Source organism: Urocampus carinirostris, chromosome 10 (assembly GCF_059441175.1).
Source record: "Urocampus carinirostris isolate Australia breed hairy pipefish chromosome 10, RoL_Ucar_1.0, whole genome shotgun sequence".
Classification (NCBI taxonomy): Eukaryota; Metazoa; Chordata; class Actinopteri; order Syngnathiformes; family Syngnathidae; genus Urocampus; species Urocampus carinirostris.
In genome coordinates, this window is record NC_142358.1 from 29,244,210 (window position 1) to 29,268,636 (window position 24,427).

General features: G+C 39.0%; 1 protein-coding gene and 1 pseudogene across 1 annotated transcript; both read right to left on the minus strand.

Annotated features, from left to right (window-relative positions):
• Window positions 1–2,495: 2,495 nt before the first annotated feature.
• On the minus strand, window positions 2,496–22,798 carry gosr1 (golgi SNAP receptor complex member 1). Its single transcript, XM_088345380.1, has 9 exons — window positions 22,682–22,798; window positions 22,228–22,339; window positions 20,278–20,365; window positions 20,010–20,117; window positions 19,785–19,876; window positions 15,756–15,830; window positions 7,605–7,634; window positions 3,213–3,295; window positions 2,496–2,993 (listed from the first exon to the last, which is right to left on the minus strand). The coding sequence occupies exons 1-9, from the start codon at window positions 22,713–22,715 to the stop codon at window positions 2,869–2,871; spliced, it is 747 nt and encodes a 248-aa protein (XP_088201506.1). The 5' UTR covers window positions 22,716–22,798; the 3' UTR covers window positions 2,496–2,868.
• LOC148358617 (U2 spliceosomal RNA) lies at window positions 12,873–13,016 on the minus strand (annotated as a pseudogene).
• Window positions 22,799–24,427: the final 1,629 nt, after the last annotated feature.

The window sequence follows — 24,427 nt, forward strand, 5'->3', positions numbered from 1 at the left end:
TGCAGAGGGAATAACATCCAATGCTACAAAATCATATTTCAAAATAAATCTATGCAAGTTATTGCAGAGAACCTGCCAAGTTTGATACGTTCACTTGTCGGCTACGTCCAAATTTTCTACACATTCTCCATCAAATATCCATGAGCAGCCTTATCCAATGATTGCCTTTATTTAATAGCCAACTTCAAAACCGATACCATTAGAACTAAAAGCATTTATTATGACATTGATTTTTCTCAGCTGGTGGTATGTTTCATTTTTAGTGTTCCTACGGAGGTGTAATGAATGTTTCCAGTTTTATCTTTGTGGTGTAAATTTTGCATGTTTGGAATAAATGTTACAGTGCATGGATAACATATTGTGTCTTGGTCTACATTTGCTTTTTATACCCTTTATAAATGTTTTCCATTGTCATACAATATAAATTATGGGGGGTTATTGGGTAGTTTGAATTGGAGAGTTATATATACACAGTGAAGAAAATAAGCATTTGAACACCCTGCTATTTTGCCATTTCTCCCACTTAGAAATCATGGAGGGGTCTGACACTTTCATCATAGGTCCACTGTGAAAGAGATAAACTAAAAATAAAAATCTAGAAATTACAATGACAATTTGTGTGAAATAGCTGCAAATAAGTATTTGAACACCTGTGTATCATCTAGAATTTTGACCCTGAAAGACCTGTTAGTCCGCCCATTAGAAGTCCACCTGCACTCCATGTATCATCCTGAATCAGACGCACCTGTTTGAGGTTGTTAGCTGCGTGAAGACCCCTGTCCACCCCATACAATCCATAAGACGTTAACTTATAACATGGGGAAGACCAAAGAGCGGTCCAAAGAAACCAGAGACAAAATTGTACACCTCCACAAGGCTGGAAAGGGTTACAGAGCAATTGCCAAGCAGCTTGGTGAAAAAAGGTCCACTGTTGGAGTAATCATTAGAAAATGGGAGAAGCTAAACATGACGGTCAATATCAATTGGAGTGGAGCCCCATGCAAGATATCACCTCGTGGGGTCTCAATGATTCTAAGAAAGGGGAGGAATCAGCCCGGAACTACACGACAGGAGTTGGTCAATGACCTGAAAAGAGCTTGGACCACTGTTTCCAAGGTCTCTGTAGGTAATACACTAAGGCATGGTTTGAAATCATGCATGGCACAAAAGGTTCCTCTGCATAAACCAGCACATGTCAAGGCCTGTCTTACGTTTTGCATACAAATATTTGGATAATACAGAGGAGTCAAGGGAGAAAGTTTTGTGGTCAGATGAGATCAAAATAGAACTTATTGGTCATAATTCCACTTAGCATGTTTGGATTAAGAAGAATGAGTACAATCCGAAGAACACCATTCCTACTCTGAAGCATGGTGGTGGTAGCATAATGCTTTGGGGGTGTTATTCTACACATGAGACAGGATGAATGCACTGCATTAAAGAGGATGACTGGGGCCGTGTAATGTGCGATTTTGAGGAACAACCTCCTTCCCTCAGTTGGTGCATTGAAGATGGGTCCTTGCTTGGTCATACGTGCGACTCAGGTCAGGTTGGGCTGAAATGTTTAGGCCCAATCTTACCCCTTGGTTGTACTGTAACTTCTGCACAAGTATATTACATGTCATTTCCTAACAGTTGAGTAGGCAACCTTCTGTTTTTTTTCTTCTGTTGTCGTTTCCACCAGGGAAGCGTTGCGTAAGGTGGCATGTACCTACAAGCTATTGTTAATCTTAACTTCACCCTTAACAGAAGCAAAAAGCTAAAACAATGTTTTGTTGTGTTCAAAGTGCTCCCTTTGGGACATTGCTCCGGGTTTGATACGTTTTGTGCTTTGTTTTTACTCCTCGCCTTTGTTGCAGATGAGTTTTATCTTCTTAATATCATTGTTTTTATGTGTACTTTCTGAATCGTACAACAGTTGCTTGTTTTTTTTAATAAGGTACTATAAAAAGTGCTATTAAGAGCTAAGCTAGTCCTGAGCTATGTGACGGATTTGAGGACCAAAAAGTCACATATTTTAAATCATAAAATCAACATTGGTACAGTACTATATATTATATTACAAAATGTACAAAAGCTGACAAGAGTTAATTTACATGATCGACACTAACATAACCGCTACGGAAAGAGAAACTCATTTGAGAGTGGCGGACAGATGCTGACTATAGGCAGAGCCATTCTGATTTTATCATCTGAACATTAGTTCTGGGATTTGTGTTGTCATTACTTTTTACATGCTCCATCGCAGAAATATTGCCGAAATTACTGAATACCTAAACTTCTGGCTGTTCCCTTGTTTATCAAACTTAACATAAAACTTAATTCTTATCTATATAAAGACTGAGTCGACCTGAGATTGGAAGTTTTGGGTGACATCCATTTTCGCTTTTGTCATTGTAGACGCTTTCACGAAATTAAAGCAAACAATCCAAATGATCCAAGCTTGCAGTGGTTTGAAATTTCAAATGAATAAAAAGACAGATTGTATTCCAACATAATTTTCAATATGAATAATTTATTAACTCACATAACAGCCATCTATTGGTTGTACATCAATTAAAAAGCCATTAAAATAAAAATCTTCTGTACATGGAAAAAAAAACATTTCAATGATTTTGACTTTTCAGAACAATGTCTCTCAAAGGGGCAGACTATAATACAAGTTTTTAGTCATTAGCATCTATTTCACCTGCCTACTCCCTTCTCACAGTAATCCACCAGTCAGTAAGTTGTCCATTTGTCCCATGAGAGTTCAGTCCAACTCAAATCTTCGTGCTAAAGAGTCACAAGGGTCCTCCATCCCATGAGCAGTTTTCCTTGTAGTCTGACACAACAGGGTATTGATCTCTTCACTCTTTTTAGAAATATTCAATGAAAAGCGTAAAGGAGGAGGAGAATGGTGCAGACGCCGATCACAGTGCCCAAGACGAGCGAGTCCCGTCGCTTCCGCAGGTTGATTCGCTGGACGAGGTTGTTGATTGCTGGGAAACGGTCTTGGGAGCAAATGATTAAGGACGATGGCAAAAGATTCGATTTTTTTTTCTTTTTAAATAACACAACTAGCTGCATTCTCTGTAGTTCACCAAGAGTATTTCACTAAAATGCTATGCCAAAGCATTGAGACAGAAACTACAATAGAAAAAATGAAATACAGAAAATGAAAGGGAACCAACCAATTTGGCTTTCAAGCATAATGTAGATAAAAAGGATACTGGCCAGCGTGTTGACTCGGCTCTGGATGGATTTCAATATGCCCCGTTGGGATGTCATATTCTCCTTAGTTGCCATTGCGATGCTACAAAAGACAAGGGCAAATTATACATATATTATACAAGTAAAACTGTGAGACATCTTGCTAACATTCCATTTATTTTGTCATCACACCTTCAAGCAACCAAAGTTGTGATAAAAACGTATGTACGATGAGTGGGACCGATAAGGAGTAAGTGGTCCTAATGAGGGCACACTCTATGAGGTCAAATTCAATTAAGATCAGATTATTTATAATTTTTGGTTTCTTTACGCCTAAAAATGCATATAGTAATCTAAACATGCCATCTTTGGCACTGCTGTGAATCGTACAACTAAGAGGGTTGGGTTAATCTAGTTCTTGTCAGTGTCTGAAATAACGTCTGCCCAGGGCGTGCATCTTTTATGTCGGGCGTACAACTTACAAAACGTCTCCGCCCGGGTGGCCGACAACTTTTTCAAGAAAGAAAAAACATTTTTTACAAAAAAATAAAAAAAAATTCTCAAATCAAACGTTTGCTTTATTCCGATTTGGAAATGGGAATTTCAGCTCGTTTGGCAATTTGCATACTGGGCAGCCAATCAGAAGCCTGCATCGAATAACTTCGTGCTTCTGGACTTTCCCGAACGTTATAAGGTCGTGCATTTGCATATTGTTTTCCAAAGTAGATGCACAGAGAACACAAGAACAATGGATAAATGTTAAGGAATCAAACCGAAAACCCCAGCCCCAGAAGAAAGGTTCAAAAGAAGCTAACACAATTTATGACGCTACAAAACGTACATTAAAAGCATCATGGAAAGAGGAGTTCACAGGGCTTGTAGCAGACGACGCAACACAAACATTGCAACACAAACATTGCATGAATGAAGATGAGTAAATACAGGTACATACTGATGGCAGATGGAAAACAGCGATGTCATATAAATGCAATAAATGTTATAAGTAGATTTATAATAAACTTAATTTTAGAGTGTTGTTCTGTTATATATTTTGATTATCAATCCTTAATACTTTGCAAAAACAGGTTATTTTGCGATTAGTCGTCTTATTGCGTTTCAAGTTGTGAAAAATGGGGCAGGCAACTTTATGGCTGGGCAGGCAACTTTTCAGAGATGTCTGCCCTGGTGCCCGGTAACTTTTTGTCATGAGTTTCAGACACTGTTCTTGTCCATGTTAACCCATTTAGCAGTTCAAATGCCATATACACTTTGCTGTACTTTTGCTGTTTTCTTTAGAAACAACTAAGTACTAATAATGGCTAACTCTTTGTATAAACCTTATGTTCAGTGATTAATTCCTCCAGGACATTTCTTATATAGCAAAAATGTCAGTTATATCTATACATACATTTATCGTGCATGTACATGCATCTGCCAAGTAATGTATGAGAACTACTTGTAAACAAACACACAATACGCAGCAGCAGATCAAATTAGGTACTTCCTAGATTGTGATGAATGACATAAGTAAATCATATTTTCTGAATTGTGAAAAGTGAAATGGTGAAATGAGGTCCCCCTCGCTTTTCGCCTTGCATTTAGGTCCAAGGTCAATTACTGTAATTTCTTGTTACTTGTGCTTCCCATTTGGGTGCACCGTCGGTTAAAAAAAATATTCCTTGAATAAAAGGCCACGCAAGTTGCCTTTGCATAATAGAAAGATGGCCTTTATTCAGGAGACTGGGCCAGAATTCATATGGTATACAAACCCCAGAATTCAGACTTATAATTGGCTAAACAGCATCTGCCACAAGAGTGCACAGCGAGCACATTAAACTCCTGGACAGTGATGGTTTGCTATTTATTCAATATGCTCATCTTTACAAAAAGGGCTTGTTGCTACATAAAAAAATCCGAGGCGGAACAGTCGTCAAAAGACCGCAATATTTTTTTTATAGTAACTGATGCGTGTTGCAATTCCATGAAATGCAAGAATATTGATTAAATGTGAAAAATGAGTGATTACACGACACAGGGTGAACTCAACTCCTCCAGAGTAATATAAACTGCTAATTCGGATTGACCAAAAAACACAGATTCTGATAATTTCAGAAATATATAGTCAACAATGGCACTGAATGAAAACAATGTAAAGAGAATGAAGAAAGTGACTTCATAATTTGCTTTAGTTCTTTCATTTGCCGTGCCATGTGCAAAAGCAGCGTGTCAAAAACAATTGCAGCAAATAGCCGTGCCTTTCCTTTGTTGTGGAAGCTGCTGAGGAGACATTTAAATCCCCCCTCTTCCCCCTTCAAGCAACGAGATCGTATTCTCCTCAGTCAGGTGCAAATACTTGCTGACCGAAGCAACTTCCGCCATCTTGCTTCCAATAAGAACCACCACAAGGAAATTGGAGCTCGGGCTTCTTTTCACACTGTGTGGCTACAATTGCTCAGCATTTGGAGCTCAAAATAAGGATGGAAAGATTATACATTTAATCTGTTTTTAACATATGACAAATGCAAGAGATTTTTTTTAATGATTTCCTTATTTTAACTGTTATTGCCAGTCACAATGCTGTTCTTTGATCCCCACACCTCTTAGGGCTGATCTCTTTATCGTAACCTTGAAGGATATAATAAAAGAGGAGGCTCAGGGAGGGGCTGCAGAAAAGGGTAATGGAATTCTCTTATTTGAAGCCCTCTCTGCCGGTTTCTCCTTGCAAGTACAAAATCCATTGATTTATTCTCTCCTTGTTTCGAGTGTCTACTACGATTGAAACTAAATAAAGAAACAACACGGAAACACCAAAATCAGACCCAGTAGCCCTGATGCTAGCTACGCCAGCCAAATCAAAACGACCATGACACGTGGTGGACAAAACAAAGGCCACGCTCCCTAACCCAAAGAGAGGCGAAGGCAAGCTATAAACCAGATCGCAAACAAACCCTGTGCAGCCTTCTAGGAGACCCCCTCCCCCCAAAAAACACGCAAGCGGAAGATGGCAGCATGCACCCGCCACGCGAGAAGATAAAAAGGTAGTGCGCCTGTGTTGAGACAGGAATTTATAGACATTCCTCATGAAACGGGTACAATGGAGCAACTAGTTTTTGGTATGCATTTCTAAAAACCCACTTTTCACAATAAAATAAAAAACAAATTTGGATTTTTTGGGGGGTTAAATCTTTGAATATGATAAACACTCCCAATACGAAATGTATATATGCTTAAGAATCTGCCCCTTCTGTAGAGTTAAACATAGTATAATTAGTTTTCTTTTTACTTTATTTACTCATTTTCTGTTTTTCCCTCTCTACTTCTGCTATTTCATAATTAGCTTATTTGTTTCATGATGAAAAAATGCAAAACGATGCAATGATGAATTAGATGGTAAGGCGCCCGCTTTGAGACTGGGAGGTCGGTGGTTCGTGCCCCGGCCGAGTCATTCCTAAGACTTAAAAAGTGGTCGGCGGCGCCCTCTGTTGGCTGCGGCTGCATCGGCTCGCTACAACGGGTCAGGTGCAATCGACATTTCGTTCAGAGTACATTGTTACACAGAATGACAATACAAGGAAATTATTATTATTATTATTATTATATTTTTTTTTTTTAATGTAGCTTTTTTATAAAAACGGTCTTGGTGCCCTCTGTCGGACCAAGGTGGCACTACACCATTCAGCGTCACTGGAATTGTGTGCATTCGTATTTGCATTGATTTCCCGTACTTAGAGGCTTATAAATCACGGGATACAACGAATCGATGATCTAATGAGTTGCCAACGCTTTGCATATTCCATTTTCATCAACTTTATCGATTAGTTATTGCAGCCCCAATGTTACGCAAAGAAATGCCAGCAAAACCACTGCTGCACTTTCACTTCTGTGGTATAGTGGATATTGTTACTACACCCATGCAGTGAAATCACAATAATGCCGTAAGAACAACCTTTCCCGTGCACTGATTAAACCACATATTAAAATCACTAAAGATTTATGTGCACACACGTGCAGTGGGTGTTGTGCTCTCACAGTGACAAAGGCCACTAATCAAATGTGCTGAATACGTCGGTCCCGCAAGAGCCATCACTGACCAGAACCAATATACTTGTAATTTGGGCCTGAAGGAAGGTAAAAAAGAGCCAGGACTGGGGAGGAATTTATGATACCGCCGGAAACAACGAAACGACGGGAGCTGTTTATTACATCGAGGTAAAAGTGCAACCAATTACCAGACTGGAGAGCGTTTTCAAACGGGTGCAAAATCCGGAGTTTCAAATTCATCTGCACAATCGGCCAATTTGAAATACACTTAATTTAGTCAAACTTTGATATTCTGAGTATGGGGGGGGGGGGGGAGGAATATTAAAATGTTTAGTATAGGCACCAAATAAAAAGAAATTAAGCACACCTACCTTATTGTGTCATCCATCAGCCGGTCAGAACTAAACATGGGAGAAAAAACAGGGTATCCAAGGTTAATTAACAGGAAGTTTTTGGAAAAAAAAATGGGAGCCTCTCTGGCTATACAATACTCACATAATTTAAATTTGTATCCACCACCCAATTTTAAAAAAATACAAACAACTCACTAAAGATTATACCAGAGATGGGAAAACTACGGCCCCACAGGCCAGATTAGGCCTCCCAAACGGTTTAAAACAGGCCCGCAAGAGAAAGCTGAGAGAAGCACAAGGGAAAAATGGCTGTATCGTCAAACAATGACACGCAGTTTTAAATATGCCTAGCAGATGTTGCCAAAGCTGTATTGGCTGACCAACCTTTATGAAACAGAGAACATTTGAGGAAACCAACCATTCCTATATTATTTTACTTAAAATAGACGCCCTGTTTAAGGCAATATATTACGCTCACCTGGATTATAGTAAGTACACAATTGAGAAATAGGACGTGGGTGTTAAATAGAACAGCAAATTTCCCAAATTCAGGTGAACATTCTTTATTAAAAATGAAAATAAAAGCAAAAAATAATTTTAAAACATAAAACCATTGTTTAATGTAATGCTAACATATATGTTAAGGAAAGTGCCAACAATAATAATGCGTTGTTATTTTGGTGTTTTTTTTACCCTGTGACCCTTGTGCCCCCATGAACACTGTTTTAGTACGCTCATGGCCAAGATTTAAAAAGCTGGGTACATTATGATGTGCTTGTTTTTTTAAAAATCATTGTTACTTATCAAGATACTACCATCCATCCATCCCTTATCTGCACCGCTTATCCTCAGTAGGGTCGCGGGGGTGCTGGAGCCCATCCCAGCAGTGGATTGCTGGTTGCCAGCCAGTCGCAGGGCACACAGGGACAGACAATTCGCTCGCTCATTCACACCTAGGGACAATTTAGACCGGCCATTTGACCTAACATGCATGTTTTTGGAATGTGGAAGGAAACCGAAGTGCCCGGAGGAAACCCACGCAAGCACGGGGAGAACATGCAAACTCCACACAGGAGGTTCGATCTCATGACCTCAGAACTGTGCCGCACACACGCTAACCACTGCGCCGCCATGCTGCCCATCAAGATACTACATTTCATACAATAATACTTCTTAAGGAGCCCTATAACATTGGGGTTTTAGATGCAAATGGTCAAATTTGGTGCTAAAAAAAGACATTTACTTTGCCATTACTCATAATCAAAGTTTTTGTTTGTAAATATATTTAAATATTTTGAATGCTTCAAAAACAATTGGATAAAATGGTTCCTTAACAACAACTAGGCAATGTACAGGAAAATGCAAACGAGAAAAAATGGATTGGATTACGTTATCTTTTTGCCTCACGTTGGCCTGGAGAGGGATGGGTGCCACCAGGCTATACTTGTCCAAGAGACACCACAGGAAATGGTGCCCCTACAACCCTAATGGTTAGGGGAAATTGCCAAGGTATTGGATTTAATACTCTCTATCGGCATATACACTAAATGAAATATAACTACCAGGATTTTCTTTCCCCTCGGGGCCAGACCCTATGCAAATGTTTTCAAACCAATGCTGCCTGGCTTACACAATCATGTAATAAGAGCCAATTTGAATGATGTTCCCCAAGTAAACCAAACCAGCAGAAACCAAAGCATCCCATCGCTGATGGGCCCCTTTTAAAAAGCCTTCAAAGTCAAGCCTAATGTGCGGTTTCAGTTACCAGACTAACATAATTCTGAGAGCAATTAAAGGTAACGGCCCCTCCTGCTTCCATCAAAACCCATCCACAAGGAAAGTCCTTATACGTTATTGTGAATCCAGAATCAAAGCGTTGGGTATTTTCCATACAGCTTGTTGCTAGGAACTACCGGGAATTTTTAACTTTAACCTTCATTTTGAGTTTTTTTTGGGACAAAGCAGTTAGCTTACTTTGGGAATAGGTGAGCTGCCAAATGGTAGATGTGGTGTGTTGTAGTTTGTGTGAGCAAACCAGCTATTCACACTTGTGAAAGTGTTAAAAGTTGTCAAGACAAACTATATTTTCCTTTAAGATCACACTCCGTCGATTCATTATTTAAAACCATCGTAATATGTAAAACAAGATATTTGTTGACGGGCTCTTTACAAGGAGCTTAAGCTTAGAACTGGAGGTAATAAACAATGTCTCCCTGCTCAAGGGAAACAATTACTTTACTGAAGGAAAGCACTCAGCGAATCATGCGTTCTCTACAGACCTGAGACTGCGTCAGCAAAAGTGACTGGTGATGACTACTAGCTTTAATTAAAGTTTAATTCCTGGTTCATAGCTATTGGAATAGGTTAATTTTTTTAGCAGAAAAAAATGATTTTAAATAGGTTTTAAGCCCCAGTGTGTAGGGTTTGACCACTGGATGGCACTGTGTTGTCTGGTGCGAGCGAGGGCCATTGCCACACAGCAAAGTGTGGCGGCTGGATGTTGACTTATGTTTTGTTTTTTTAAATAAAAATTAACATTAATATAATAGTTCGTGTATTTTTGCCACATATTCAAATCAATGTTTCTTTTACTGAATGCAAGTTTGTTGTACCTTTAGGAGGCACGAAATATTAGACACTGACTGTCCCTTTAACAAAACCATACGCAAACAAATAGGTGTTATGCTATGACTTGTTTAAATGCCACCATTAAACAGTTACTAACTATTGTTTCATAATCAGAAATAGATTTTAGTAATCAAGATAATACCTAATTTCCTAGAGAGAATTTCATGAATTAGATCATGTTTAAATTTATAATGAAAATGATTAATTAAGTTTAGAAAAACCCAACTTACTAGCTATTTATACAGGTTGTTTCTTTCCAACAGCAATAACCAATGAATGTATAAATTAACTTTGAAAATCAGGAGCCATGGCTAATTATTGCAGGATATTTTGTCTTTCCATAAAAATAAATGGGAAAAAAAGACATAAAAGCATTATTTTGGAAGGAAGTTTATATCTCATTGTCGAAGTATAAAACTGTTCCCCTTCCTTCCCTCCGATTTATTAACGAACAGTGACCTTTATATCAAAAGAGATGAAAAACCAGATACGACGAAAGGGAGCCACAGATAAAACAGATGGATAACGACACAAAGATAGAAAATGCCAACAGAAAAATAAATACGTATCCAAGAGTGCTAATCTAATTTCTGTGAGTGAGGCTTATCTTCTCAACTACATCACCAACTCAGCAGATGCCAAAAAAATGAGCTTAAAAAACTGAAACAAGTTAAACAAATGCTCAGTAAAGCATTTCAGTTCTGATTCATAGTGCAAATCAATGTAATACAAGTGAGACTGGCTACTAAGCCATTTGAAATATTTCTCGTCAGGCTTTACTGCTATGCAGGAGCACTAATGCAACAAAGTGTCAATCAATCAAGTGTAACTTGATATAAAACTTCACTATCAGATTTCCGCTCCAATCTATGGTCAGGGGAAGCCCTGTAATACGGTCAGTGGGGAAATTTCATTTGACAATCTTGATGAGATGTACTGGAAAGCACTCACAGTAAAAACCTTCATTACTTTGTGTGTGTCGGAGTGACTCTTCCGCAATCAGTAGATTGTTACCATGTAAAAATTGGAGTAGAAAATTAGAGGTAATCTTTGACTAGGGGATAACAAAATTGGGCTTTATCCAGCCCTTTTTCCTGTTATTACATAATAAGTTCGATAACCATCAATAGTAGTTCAGACTAGAGCTGCAAAAACGAATCAATAAAATCTATTTAAATCCAAAATTAAAGGGTTTGGCCACAAATGAGTTCGATTTGTTGTGTCGGTTGAATTATGGGTCACTGAGCACGCCGTGGAGCCTGTGACATCACATTTAGCGAGCATAACAGAGCAAGGTGGAGTACGAACTAAGGCGCCATTTTCAAAGGCTATGGTTAAATTCCACTCATGAAACATGACTGTAAGGAGAAAACAGTTCCGACAATATAATAATGCGCGTGCCAGTACGTGCATGTCTTAGACACGCTTGGATAAACATTTTTCATCTTTCTTGGGGTTTGGAATCGCGTTTGGACACACAATTTGATGCTACACTGACAAAAAGAAAAAAAAAGACCTGCGGGGACAAGCATAAATTCACTATCTAGCATTTCCCCAGCCCCAGTTATTCGGACCCAATGTGTTCCACCCCAAACACCTCTGCTAAAAGTAAGACAAACCCAGAATAAGGCACAGTGGAAAATAAAGTTTAAGGGCTCTTTGAACTGAGTTGGGTATTGTTAACACATACCTAATGGAGAAATGTTTTAACTTTCATCTTTTTAATTAAGAACGCCTCAAACGACGTATTCCATCTTTGATCAGTTCAAATGAGCTTTCCTGTAATCCATGTTTTTATTGTTATGAGTCTTAAGGAACCCTCAAAAGTCATTTTTTTCCCCTTTTGATCGTTTCAATTTTTTTGCCGATTAGCATTTTATTCTGTTTTTCAGAATCAGCCCGAAAAAATGCCTATTGTTGAGGCTGTATTGATTATTGCAAAGCGTATTTAAAAGGGTAAACTGAAAGCGGGATCCTACATTTGTAATTTCCAGCAACACAAACCAAATGCTCTAGGAGGATAATGTTGATAGCAATATAATTTGACCACAAAAGCACTCACTAAAGCGAAGTCCACCACAATACATCCTATCCCACATAAGACTTCTGAAATGCTTTCTCCTATTACAAGGGCGCCATGAGTTTAATGGGTGTGCAGTTGGAACAAACTTTCATTTAAATTTCACATTTTTCCCAAGCACATATTCAAGCAAAGAACAAGCTTAGTCTGTATAATGAATCATAATTGATAAGGGTGGGTTCAAAATATAATTAAATAGAATAAATATCAGTACTGTATCAATATTTTACTTGGTTTTAATATTATTTACTACTGCGGAAACAAGCTGCCACGCTAGCTAGTAGCTGACGCAATAGCAACACATAAGAATCAAACCACAAACTGATTTGTTATTGCAAAATAAGAAACTGACTCAGTTGCACTTCTTACAAAAGCAAGCTATGTGAGGACAAATCTTGCAGTGTAGCAAGGGGGGGGGGGGGGGGGGTTTAAGGGTTATTGATCTATCTTCGTTATTCATTATCCATTATCCGTTATCGGTCAGTTCTTAATACGCTACAAAGCCTAGGAGCCGGGACACTTACTCTCAGCCAAAAGGCCAAGCTAAGGTCCTAGCCCTATAGCCTTGCTGCAATCATTGCAAATGCACCGTTCCCGGAGGTACTGCAATAACGGGCCGATGCGTGGAGTGGGCAGAGCAAGCTCTTATTCCATCTCCGGAATGAAAAAATCTAAGGCCAAGCTAAGGACCTAGCATCAAAGCCTAAAGCCGGCCAAGCTAAGGACCTAGCATCAAGGCCAAGCTAAGGACCTAGCATCAAGGCCAAGCTAAGGACCTAGCATCAAAGCCTTGCTAAAAGGCCAAGCCAGAAGTTTCTGGCCGTGAAGCAGATGCCATGAGTGAGCGAACTTGGAGCAGAACGTGAGTCCACTCACATTAAAGGTAAGATCAGGCTTAAAAATTGTAGCCCAACCCGGCCTGAGTCATGGGTATATATACCCGAACCCGATGGATTAATTTGATTTGATAAACAGGCCCGAAATAAAGCAGAAGCTTTAAATTTGCCGCCAAAGTAAACACGAAGCTTTACTCCGGTTGTGCGTACTTCAGCGCCGAACTACGCAGCTCGGGGTGTTACTCGAGTCCCTCAAATCAGCGCCTAAATGAACGTTTTGGCGCTGAAATGCGCATGTCGGTGACAAGCGGCGAAAGAAGTAAAACTGAACAAATTGGCACAGAAAAGAAAAACAAATTCTGCAGATTACAAACTGCAAATGATTAAAGATTTGGGCAAAAAGAAGAAAGAAAGTTTGTGCAGCTTGTAAGCTTTTGGCAAGAAGCAGAAATGATGTCTGATGTGAGAGAGGTGGAAGTAGGAGGCCATGCGTCTTCTACACAGAGGAGGAACGTTTCATTGGATTTAGTGATGTAAAGTTACGGATAATTTGGTAAGCATTTCTTTATCTAAATAATTACTTAAGTAAAAGTGCATGGTGTGTAGATCCTCCATTAAGGAGAAAAACGAAATAAAAATAACGCGAGAGAGAATCCCGACCGGCCCAACTTAATGATTGGGGGCGGCAGTAGCTCAGGCGGTAGAGCGCTCGTCTTGGGATCAGGGGATCCCAGTTCGAATCCCGGCTTGTCCGTGTTACATGTCGAAATTTCCTTGGGTAAGACACTGAACCCCTAATACCCCCAATAAGCAGGTTAGTGTCTTACATGGCTGCAATACAAGGCCGCTATTGGGAAATGTAGAGTACATTGTAAAGCGCTTTGGGAAGTCATTGACTTGAAAAGCGCTATATAAATGCAGATCATTTCATTTCATTGACATTTTATGCCGGTTTGGGTCGGATTAGGGCCAAGATGTTACCTCTTACTCGCAGATAAAACCCGGTTCATTTCATCAAATTTAGCGCATAGAACCTGCTTAATCAATTTTCATATTCACTGCGCGTGCATATTTGTACAGACACCATAGCATGTGGGGTCAAGTACGTTTATTACAAAGGAAAGGCAGTGTTTTGGCTGCACTGATTACTTTCTAGCTTGTGTTCAACCTGTTCTCGGGCATAAAACCTAATTATTGTTATGAACTGCCGTTATGAAATGTTTATTGCGAAATGTAAGATAATAACATAAAGCATTTGGAACCAGATATTTTATATGTAAACCCTTTTCTGAGTAAAATCAGGCGGAGAAATACGGTTTATTTATTTTTTGTCAAACCTAGTCCGACCCTTAAAAATGTAACATTGCGCAATGATTTCTTATATTAATTTAATCTTGTAGCAAACAGTTTTCTTAACTTAATTTAAGATGCATGTATATCTGTACTTTTTCGCACCCTGGTCATCCTTGGAGGGGGATTACCACTTGTGAGGTGCCTTCTCAAGGTTTCTTATTTTTCTAGAGTTTTTCCTTGCCTGCATGTTAGTTTAGGATCAGGGATGGTGTCATTGTAACCTGTGCAGTCCTTTGAGAAATTTTGTGATTAAGGGCTATAAAAATAAATGTGACATATCGCATTATATAAAATTGAATCGAGATACAATCGAAACATGCCCTGTGTATCTTGGTGCAGGTTGTATTGCCAGGGTCAAATAAACCCATTCCTTATAAATATTGTAGGCCATTGTCTAAAATCACACTCCTATTTTAAGGTAGCCATTTCCTTCTGAATCAGTCTTTTCTTAGCTAGCCTTAAATGCTGGTAAAATACACAAATTGCAATATTCTTTGACTAATTAATTGAAAAATAGACACCTCAGTTAGGTATTGGAACTGAGGGTGAATAGTAGTAATACTAGTGAACTATTAGGTTGAGTAAGTCTCCACTTAAAGCCCTGCCAAAAGATGCACAACTAACCACTGTCTTTAGGAACCCCCAAACAACGCTTGAGATGCAAAACAACTAGGGGTAAGATCTTAAGTCCTAGCCCGAACCAAAAATTAGGTTGCGTCAGGCCTAAAATGTCAATCATTAGTTTGGATTCCGGTACACTTTTCTCTCGCTGACCTTTTATCCATCCTTGTTTTTAGTTTATTTTTCTCTGTGGAGGATCCACGTGCACGATGGATTCCGTCCCTCTTTTGCGCAACGCAGCCCGCATCCACACCCTTTACGCACGCCATGTCCTAGCGCCCCGCCAAACCCGCAGACATGGGCTGCGTTGCACGAAAGGGGGCGGAATACATTGTGGTGCGGATCTTCCACAAAGAAAAAGAAACTTGGGAACAAAGATTAGTGGCTACCTAAAAAATGTCAATGAGAGAGAAACCCTGCGCTTCCTCACAAAAAAAAAAAATACTCACAAATTAAATATTAAAATTTTGGTTTTCGTTGGGCTCGGTCTCTCATATCAAGTTCATTTTTCAAACTAAGGGTGCTTCAATACCCTTAGGCCGGGTCATGTCGGCCGGGTCATGTCGGCCCGATCCTGGCAGAATGCACACCTCATTTCTACATTGAGGAATTTAGGAACCGAGGAAAGGACAGACATGGTGGGGAACTTACTTTCTTAGGTGCTCGTGTTCCTTCAAAAACATCTCCGTTCTTCTGTTGTTTACCCCAGAACCACTTTTATACATTCTGAATAAGGAAGAGAAAAAAAGGTTTTGCTATTGACAATATTTTCTTGTTTCAGGTATTGACAATGTAAAACCATGCCCTAAAGTCAAAGGCACCAAGCAGATGTTTAATTCCCTAAAGATCACTCTGAGACTATCAAAGATACATTAGCCTGCCTATGGCACTATTGAGAGCCATTTCCTGCTGCCACAGGGTGGATGCTTTGAATAATTAAGCAAAGTGGCAAACAAAACACTTCAGGGTTGGGTTGAGAGGCTTACAGAAGATCTGACTTTGGGAATGTTTAAAAGGTGACTGACAAACTCATTAGAAATTATAGCATTTGTTGTACTGAATAGTTTATATTATCATTGTGGCACAACTTATGTAGTAGCTGGCACCAATACCATGCCATTTCCCTTCATATTTTACATTAAAAGACTTCCTGTGGTCCACCAGTAAAAGGTTTTGATGTGACGCAGCAGCGAGACAAAATGTCGACTTGCATTAGTTGTGATTTCGAACAACAGAGGAGCAGTCGCAAAAAGCACTACAAAAATTCAGGGGAGTCCTACAGAGAGAAAAAAAAACTGCAACCATACAGAGAAAGCTGGTAGAGTGGAACCTCGGTTTTCGAACGCCTCTCAGTTCGAACAAATCGGAGTCCGACCAAAAATTTCAAGAACTTATTGCTTCTCTGTTCGGTCAAAAAATCGGAGTTCGAACGCCGGTAATGCGTGAGTGCGTACGCTAGGGTGCGATGCTGAGAAGCGTACGGGTGTAGATCGCTCTATTCGTGACCAACTGTTATCGCGTGCGGACGTGCTTCGTTTTGCTTTTGCTTTTAATATAGGTGTACGAAGTGTTTTAGCCCCTAATTATGCCTCCGAAGAAAGTCAGTGCAAGCGTCAAAGTTGCTTCAGGTGAAAAAAGAAAGGAGTGCGTACAACTATTGCATTTAAGAAAGAAATAATAGCAAAATATGAAGGAGGTGTGCGAGTGTCTGATCTGGCTAGGGAATACCCCACCGTCCACCTGCGCCTTCTGCTGATCACCACAAAGATAAGAAATCCTATTCATAATTTTTTTCTTTATCCTTTTTTTTATCTTTACACGTTCATGTTAGCGTAATCTTTCATACGGAAGATTACGATAACGCGAACGTACGATTAGCCTGGGTTAACTTTGTTTACGTTAAACATTCAGGGTGTTGGAACGGAGCGCAACATTCAGGGTGTTGGAATGGAGCCCCCTTTCCAATGAACCGCTCACCACTTGTTGAGGAGACCCGGGTGCTAAATGACTTGTAAACGACCTGATTTTTTATTTTTACACGTTTATGTTAGCGTAATCTTTCGTACGGAAGATTACGATAACGCGAACGTACGATTAGCCTGGGTTAGCTTCATGTTTACGTTAAACATTCAAGGTAAACATTCAGGGTGTTGAATTGGATTAAAACGATTTACATTATTTTTAATGGGAAAAATGATTTCGGTGATCAAACAAATCGGTTTTCGAACAGGGTTCTGGAACGGATTATGGTCGAGGATCCACTGTACTGACATTTACATATTGAAATTAACAGAAGATGAAAGTCTAAGATGACGTTCTACTGGTGACAACAACAAAGAAACTATTGCCTGGTGATAATAAAAAGGACTCAGTTTCTCCTTAGTGCATTTAAATAGATGTATTACAGCAGTTAATAGATGCTTGCTACTGTGCTCTCATTGGTTTATGGTCATTTCACTGATGGGTAAAAAAGAAAAGCACTTGAATACAATGTAGCAAATATAAGATGCATCTGCTTGATTCCCTACGCTATCCTCAACTTTTTACAAGGAAATACATCTTGTTATCCAGCATTCACTGCAGTCAGTACACCCATGTAGCTGGGATGAAGCGAGCCTTTTTAAAAGGCTCATTCTTTCGTAGCTGACATAATAAACCAGTGCAATAATCTTGGTTTCATTTCATGTTTCAAGTTTATGAATTAAATCATGATGGTGGTTGTGTGCTCATATGTGTGCAAAAACATTTTTAAATAGTACTAATTAAAAACATTATTACATAATCTCCAATCTCGGATGTTTTGTCCACACAAAAGACATAGTGGTTATTTTCTAATCACTAACAGCACTGTCATACCTAAATAGTAAACTATATAAAAAGGAACTCTGCTGCCCCCTTTCTGATTATATGAAAACTGAAAAAAAGCATCCACCCATCATATCAAATGAGTCTCTTCGCTAAGGTTTGGACTCGCAAGTGAGCTAGAGTCAATCACAGCAATATTTGGGTAGAACTTGGAGTTTACCAACACACAAATAAACAAGCAAACATATACACAAATGTCATTTTTGTATCTGTTGTTCTGATTTATAGCCGTGTCTCAAGTTAAGACTACACATGCCTTCTGGTTTCCACTTGAAAGGGGCCTATTAATGGGCAATTTTAGAGGTTGGGAACCTTTGGCCCCCGAGCAATATATGGCTCTTTTCATGAGTACAACTATCTCAGAGATGAAGTACAATATATGTACAACTATCTACAGAATTAATGCATGCGAAGCCAGTTTTTGCACAAGCAAAATCAGGACATCATTAAATAAGTATTTAAAAAGCAAGCTCCCCACTACAGTTTACAGTCATCGTGTCACACAAACAGATCCCATTTTTATTATTCATCGCTAAAGAGTCCTTTATATGGAAGCTCATTAAACAATATATGTTTATTGTTATAGCACTTTATGATAAAAACACACAGAACCAACTAAACTAAGGATTGACTGATATGGGTTTTTTCATGGCCAATACCAGTTGATAGTATTTAGAGGAGGCCGATAACCAATGTTTGGAACATATTTTGCTGTAAAAAATAAAATGGCGTAAGAAGTTGTTAGGAGTCTGGCAAAACGATAAAAAAATACTGTAACAACGTTTGAATTTGCCATCTTATTCGTATAACTTTTTCACTTTCTAGATTTTAATTTCATTATGTTTTAGTAACATTATCTGCCAGTGAAATGCAGAATTTTATTTGACCTAGTATTTTATTAAATCAAAGTGTTTTTGGAAAGTGGCACAATGGCGTACGCAATCTAAAAACTCATTCCTGTTTATAACAGTTCAATTTTACCAGAAAATATAACGTAGTTAGCATATTGATCGGTACTCGCTTTAATGTTATAAATAGGAGTACACTTCCAAGTGGTAAGGTCTGTTTTTCCCTAAACTACATCCAGGCATAACTTGCTAAATGTAGTCATAAGTCCAACCACGGCCGATAGCATAACAGTAAAAAGATTAAAAAAGTGACATCAGGTATCTGAGTTCATCACTATTTAGTCATTTCAGTTTCTGTTTTCTAACCAGATAGATGGCTTTTCACTGCATGTTGAAATAATTTTTTTTTTAAAAGGAGACAATGTCTTTGTAAGCGAGGAGAATTCATGTCCAGGAACTAAAAACCCTGCAACATGATACCTTTGGTCACATGTGCGTGCACCTATCAGGCAGGTAAACAAGCTGATTATAAAGCAGGTAGTGAGCTAATTTACCAAGGTGAGTCTAATTTGCTTGACTCTAATATAGAGAAGAACAGGTTTCGGGTACGGGTAGTCAAAACCTTGGCACGGATTGTCTCCAGCCACAGGTTTCTTGTACACAACTGGCTGATGACGAGGTCCTTTATTTTAGTGTTGTCAATTGATGTGAAGTTATTCAGTCGGTGGTTAAAATTATAAAACTATTTTCCATTTAATGTTATGCTTTACCCAGTCGCAGTACATTTTTTTGTCTCTGAAAGTTCTGGCATCAAGACTAGTACACCACTTATATTATTTGCCCCATTTTTTCCCCACAACGTTTACAACTGCACCCAAATATCCTACTCTGAAAAAAAAAACAGCACCATATAAAACAGAGTGGTAATACATGACCAGCAAAGCTTTAAATTTGGTAGTTCACTTACTCAATTTCCTTTTTGACGGATCCTAAAAGGTCTTCCCGTTCACGGATGGCTAAGAAGTTTCCTTTAGTTTTGTGGAATTCATGTGTGTAATCCTATGACACGAAAAACAAAGACACAATATTGATAACATAATTAAAATATGAATGAACATTTAGGTTTTAACGCTAAGAATTGATGAAGCAGTTTATTTCCACTAACAATAGAGAACATGACTGATACACATACCTGTAGGATGTCTCTGTGTCTTTGGAGGGTGTGCATGAGAGCAGCATTCAGAGAAGCCGTCCCTGGACCATTTGTGTACTCTGCCATTTTGTCATTTACTGCCGACAGCTGACCATGTCAGGGATGCATACAGATTGTTGTTATATGTCAGTTCCCAAAATTATGTTGAAGTTTAAAAAAGTCTAAATACTTAAAGGGTAATTAGGTTACAGTTTTTACTTATTGATTATTCATAATACAATCTACAAGAATTATCTAATTCACTTACTTTAGTCAGTAATTGTTCAATCTCTACTGACATTGTGTCAAACATCCTGTCCTGGGTTGAGTTATTCAATAACGGCGTGGTGTCGGACCTGTTGAAAACAGCATATTGACACAAATTAAAATGTCATTTTTAAAAAGTTGCCTGTAATCAAACTTAATAATAGATGAGCTACTCAAAAGTTATGAAATAAATGAATTAAATATTTTGTGGATGGATGTCTCACAGTTGTTGCATTTAAACATTGTCACATTTGCATGTGTGCTCACAGATATTGCAGTTTTAAAATCTATGATCAAACTTGAGCATTGATGAGTTACTAAGTTATGCATGGACCCTTAATGTTGAAAATAAATAGATCAAGTGTTTAAAGGGTGCTGCATGTCATAACACCTAACGTTGGGAGTCATTAGATGACCAAACCCCCCAATTCCAACCCCTAATTCCGAAACCCAAGCAGGGAGGCGATGGGGACCAATGTTGAAAGTCTTAGGTATGACTTGGCCGAGGCTTAAATTAGCGACCTCCCAGTCTCAGGGCGGGCACCCAACCCCAATGCCACCGAGCAGGTATATACTGCCAAATATGTACAACATAAATACTAATCAATGGTTATATTTGCATAAATCTTTTAAATTAATGAGTTCATACAGATGAATGAACGTTCACATCAATTAATACACAAAATGATTTTTCTGAGGTGAGTTTTGTATGTTGATAAACCCCCCCAAAAAAGCCTGGAGAGGAATGGGCAACCCTAGACTGTACTTGTCCAAGGCACACCAAAGGAAGTAGTACCTTGAAGACCTAGGTGGTTAAGAGATCAGTAAACCGTGATCAAAATGTGCCACAATATGGAGGAAAATGGCATATTCTGCAGAACTCTGAAGGCGCATCTTTAGCTAACATTACAGTATTTGTTGTCATGGCATTGTCACTTTGTTTTCATATACATTCTAAGCCAATTAGGTGGCCCTTGATCCAACACCAGCCAATAATTGACTGCTTAAATGATACTCAAGCAACTGAAATTCATATTAGTAGATGTGTTTTTTCTTTCCGTCTCTTAGGGAGTACAGATTGAGAGGAGAGGATCCCCAGTCCCCTCGCTCCCTCCACTTTAGTCGCCCCTTACGACACACAGCAGACCACGGTGGGAGAATTCTCACACCCCCCAGGGGACGAGGGCCCCTCACCACAGGGCAAAAAGATCAAGAGGAGGGCCGCGATTGACGTGGGTGGATGGTGTCATGAGTGCACTGCAGGAAAGAGATCTAAATATAGCGGAAGCTAGTGCTCTTGTTGGTGCTAAGAACGAGTGGAGAGGTGTTGTAAACGGATAGTGGGATGTTTAGACGTGTTCTAAGGGATGGGCAGGGCACCTATATGATGCGGCAGGGGTAAACCAGTGAAAGCTGTCGGGGCCTGCTGTTGAACAGGAGTGTGTTGTATCACCCTGACCCGAGTGACATGGTCGCTTTCTTGTGTCCCCTTTCATCTGGAGGGACGAAAGCATCACCAACTTCGGTGCTGAGGTGCTTAACTTGTTTGGGTGTTTGGGCATTTGGGTCTGCCATGGTCCAAACATTTTTGTGTGTGTTTTTTTCTACTTTTTCCCCTTTTCTTAAATTCGCTTTGTTTTTGTCCGTGTTTGTCTAGCTGTCACCCCTCTCGAGGGATATGACCAGGGTGGGTGGGTAGTTAGGTAGATAGGTAGAAATAGAGATGGATGCGGTTTTTCTATAAATGTGCACAGGATTGGGGCACATGGTGTGTTCAAGGGTTTTGTTGGAACTGAATCAGATAAGGAGCTGACTGGACCTAAGAAAAACCTTAAAAAAACCAAGAGTTGTTAGAGTTATGGTAAACTAAACAGAACGGTGATTTGATGTGTGGTGATCCATTAAAGCCACAAAATGTGAACTCCACAGTGTAAACGTTTAGTTATCTTACGTGTCACCTCGACGTCCATCTCTTGAGCTGCTGTAGCTGGTACATAGTTTACTAAAGGACACCAACTTCAAGTCCAGTTCATTCTCCAATTGCCTGGCCTGTTTTCGTAAATCTAAAACACACGACAAGCACAGAAATGAGTGTCAAAGCAAAGCTTCTAAACACAAATGAACAGCCCAAATATTTCATTTGCATAGAGCTGGACCGCCAGTCTGAAAGCCATCGGAAATATTGTTTTAAGATATTCGTGACAACCCAAATAACAATCTGTTGCTGCGATGACATGAAGTTACTTAGCGGTTGCTTAGCTAGCTTTCAGCCAGCCTGCATACGAGACACGTAAGCACGACACAAAGGAGTGGATACAGACCAACAAACAAAAATACTTGAAAACAATAGAATTAAATTGTAGTTTTAAGTATTTTGACAGTTGACTAAAATCAATACTGCTTACCTTCCCAGTAGTTACTGCTTCCCATGTCTGCCATCTTTGTTTTGTCTGCGACGTCACCAACTTCCGGGATAATGCAACAGTGAACAGCTCCATTGAGATACTTTTTGTCGCCCCCTGTTGACGTTTTATATCAACGCAACCGCACATGCAAGACTGCAGTACAGTCGATGACAAACTACAGTGGGACCCCGGTTATCGCGGTTAAAGGGGACCAAAACCACCCGCGATAAGTGAAAATCCGCGAAGTAGCGGCGCACCTTTAAAAAAACAAACATTTTTTTAAATTGTATTAATATTGTTTTTTAGACTCGGTTAATGGGGACCAAAACCAACCGCGAAAAGTGACAATCTGCGAAGTAGCGACGCCCCTTCAAAAATGCTCAAATGTTTTAAATTTAAAAAATATATAATTATATATATATATATATATATATATATATATATACATATATATATATATACATATATATATATATATATACATATATATATATATATATATATTTTTTTTTAATTATTTTATTTTATTATTTTTTAGGCCCGCGAAGCTCTGAATCCGCGAACGTTGAAGCGCGAAGTAGCGAGGTCCCACTGTGTTTCGCAACAGATTATAATTGTACTGCACTGTACCATGAGTGTCAGTTTTAAACGCCCCCCCGTATTTAATACGTTTCATTCTATCATTTCAATTTGTACACGCCGTAAAAAAATCTTTTTACTTTTTGTTTTATTTTTCAAATATAGCCTAGGATACTGCAAAGCTCTGAATAAAAAGCATCACTGAATTTACAGGAAGTGGGGAAAGATCTAAAAATATGCAGAGAAAGAACTGTTTGTTGTTTATCTGGTAAATAAAATACACTTGCTTACACAAATTACCTTAGTTTGTATTTTATTATATTCACTATTTTCTACTCAAAGTGCCAGAAACTAATATTAGGGGAAAAAGCAAAGTCGTCCTAAAAGAAAAGAAAAACGCCCAAAAAACACGAGGGAAACAACAATAGGGAGTCAGCCATGCAAAGCGCCTACCTGCTTATTGGGGGCATTAGGGATTCAGTGTCTTGCCCAAGAACACTTCGACATATAACACGGAGGAGCCGGGAATCGAACCTGAGACCTCTTGATCCCAAGACGAGCGCTCCGTGAATGGGTAAGTGTGAAGCACATTGTAAAGCGCTTTGGGAGGTCTTCATTGACTTGAAAAGTGCTATATAAATGCAGACCATTTACCATTTTGTGATGGTGAATAGGGCTATTTATCTCTCCACCCTATAACATTCGTTTCTGGCACTGTGAGTAAAAATAGTGTGTTCAGAGAAAATATATTTTTCCATATATCGTCAGTATCACTGGTGGTCTTGTGGTTAGGTTTCAGGATTCTTACCCGCTCTACCTGGATTCAATTCCGGTTGCATGCAATGTTCTGTGACTAGAATCAGCCATGTTCTTTAAATGATCAATCATTGCACAAAAAGGGTAGCATATCGTAAAACCCCACACAAATAAATACAGTTTACATTTCCTATCCAATCCACCAGTATTTAGTTGTATACAAGATGCACCGGGTTGTAAATCATACCAGGTTATAAAATGCACAGTATTGTATGCATGTAGTTTTTAGGTGCGGCTACTAGTCCGAAAAAAACAGTAAATTTCTGTTACACCATTATAAAATTTAAGGCCATTCATAACTCTTGCAACCGCAGCAGCGATTACTTTTAGTTTCTTTCGTATAAAACCCTT

Excerpts from the sequence above, each read along its gene's own strand:
- gosr1 (XM_088345380.1), bottom strand. The coding sequence starts at position 22,715 with ATGGCAGACATGGGAAGCAGTAACTACTGGGAAG. Across the intron at positions 15,831-19,784 it reads TCCGTCAAAAAGGAAATTGA|AATGTATAAAAGTGGTTCTG; the intron begins GTAAGTGAACTA and ends TTCCTTATTCAG. Across the intron at positions 3,296-7,604 it reads CTGATGGATGACACAATAAG|CATCGCAATGGCAACTAAGG; the intron begins GTAGGTGTGCTT and ends TGTCTTTTGTAG.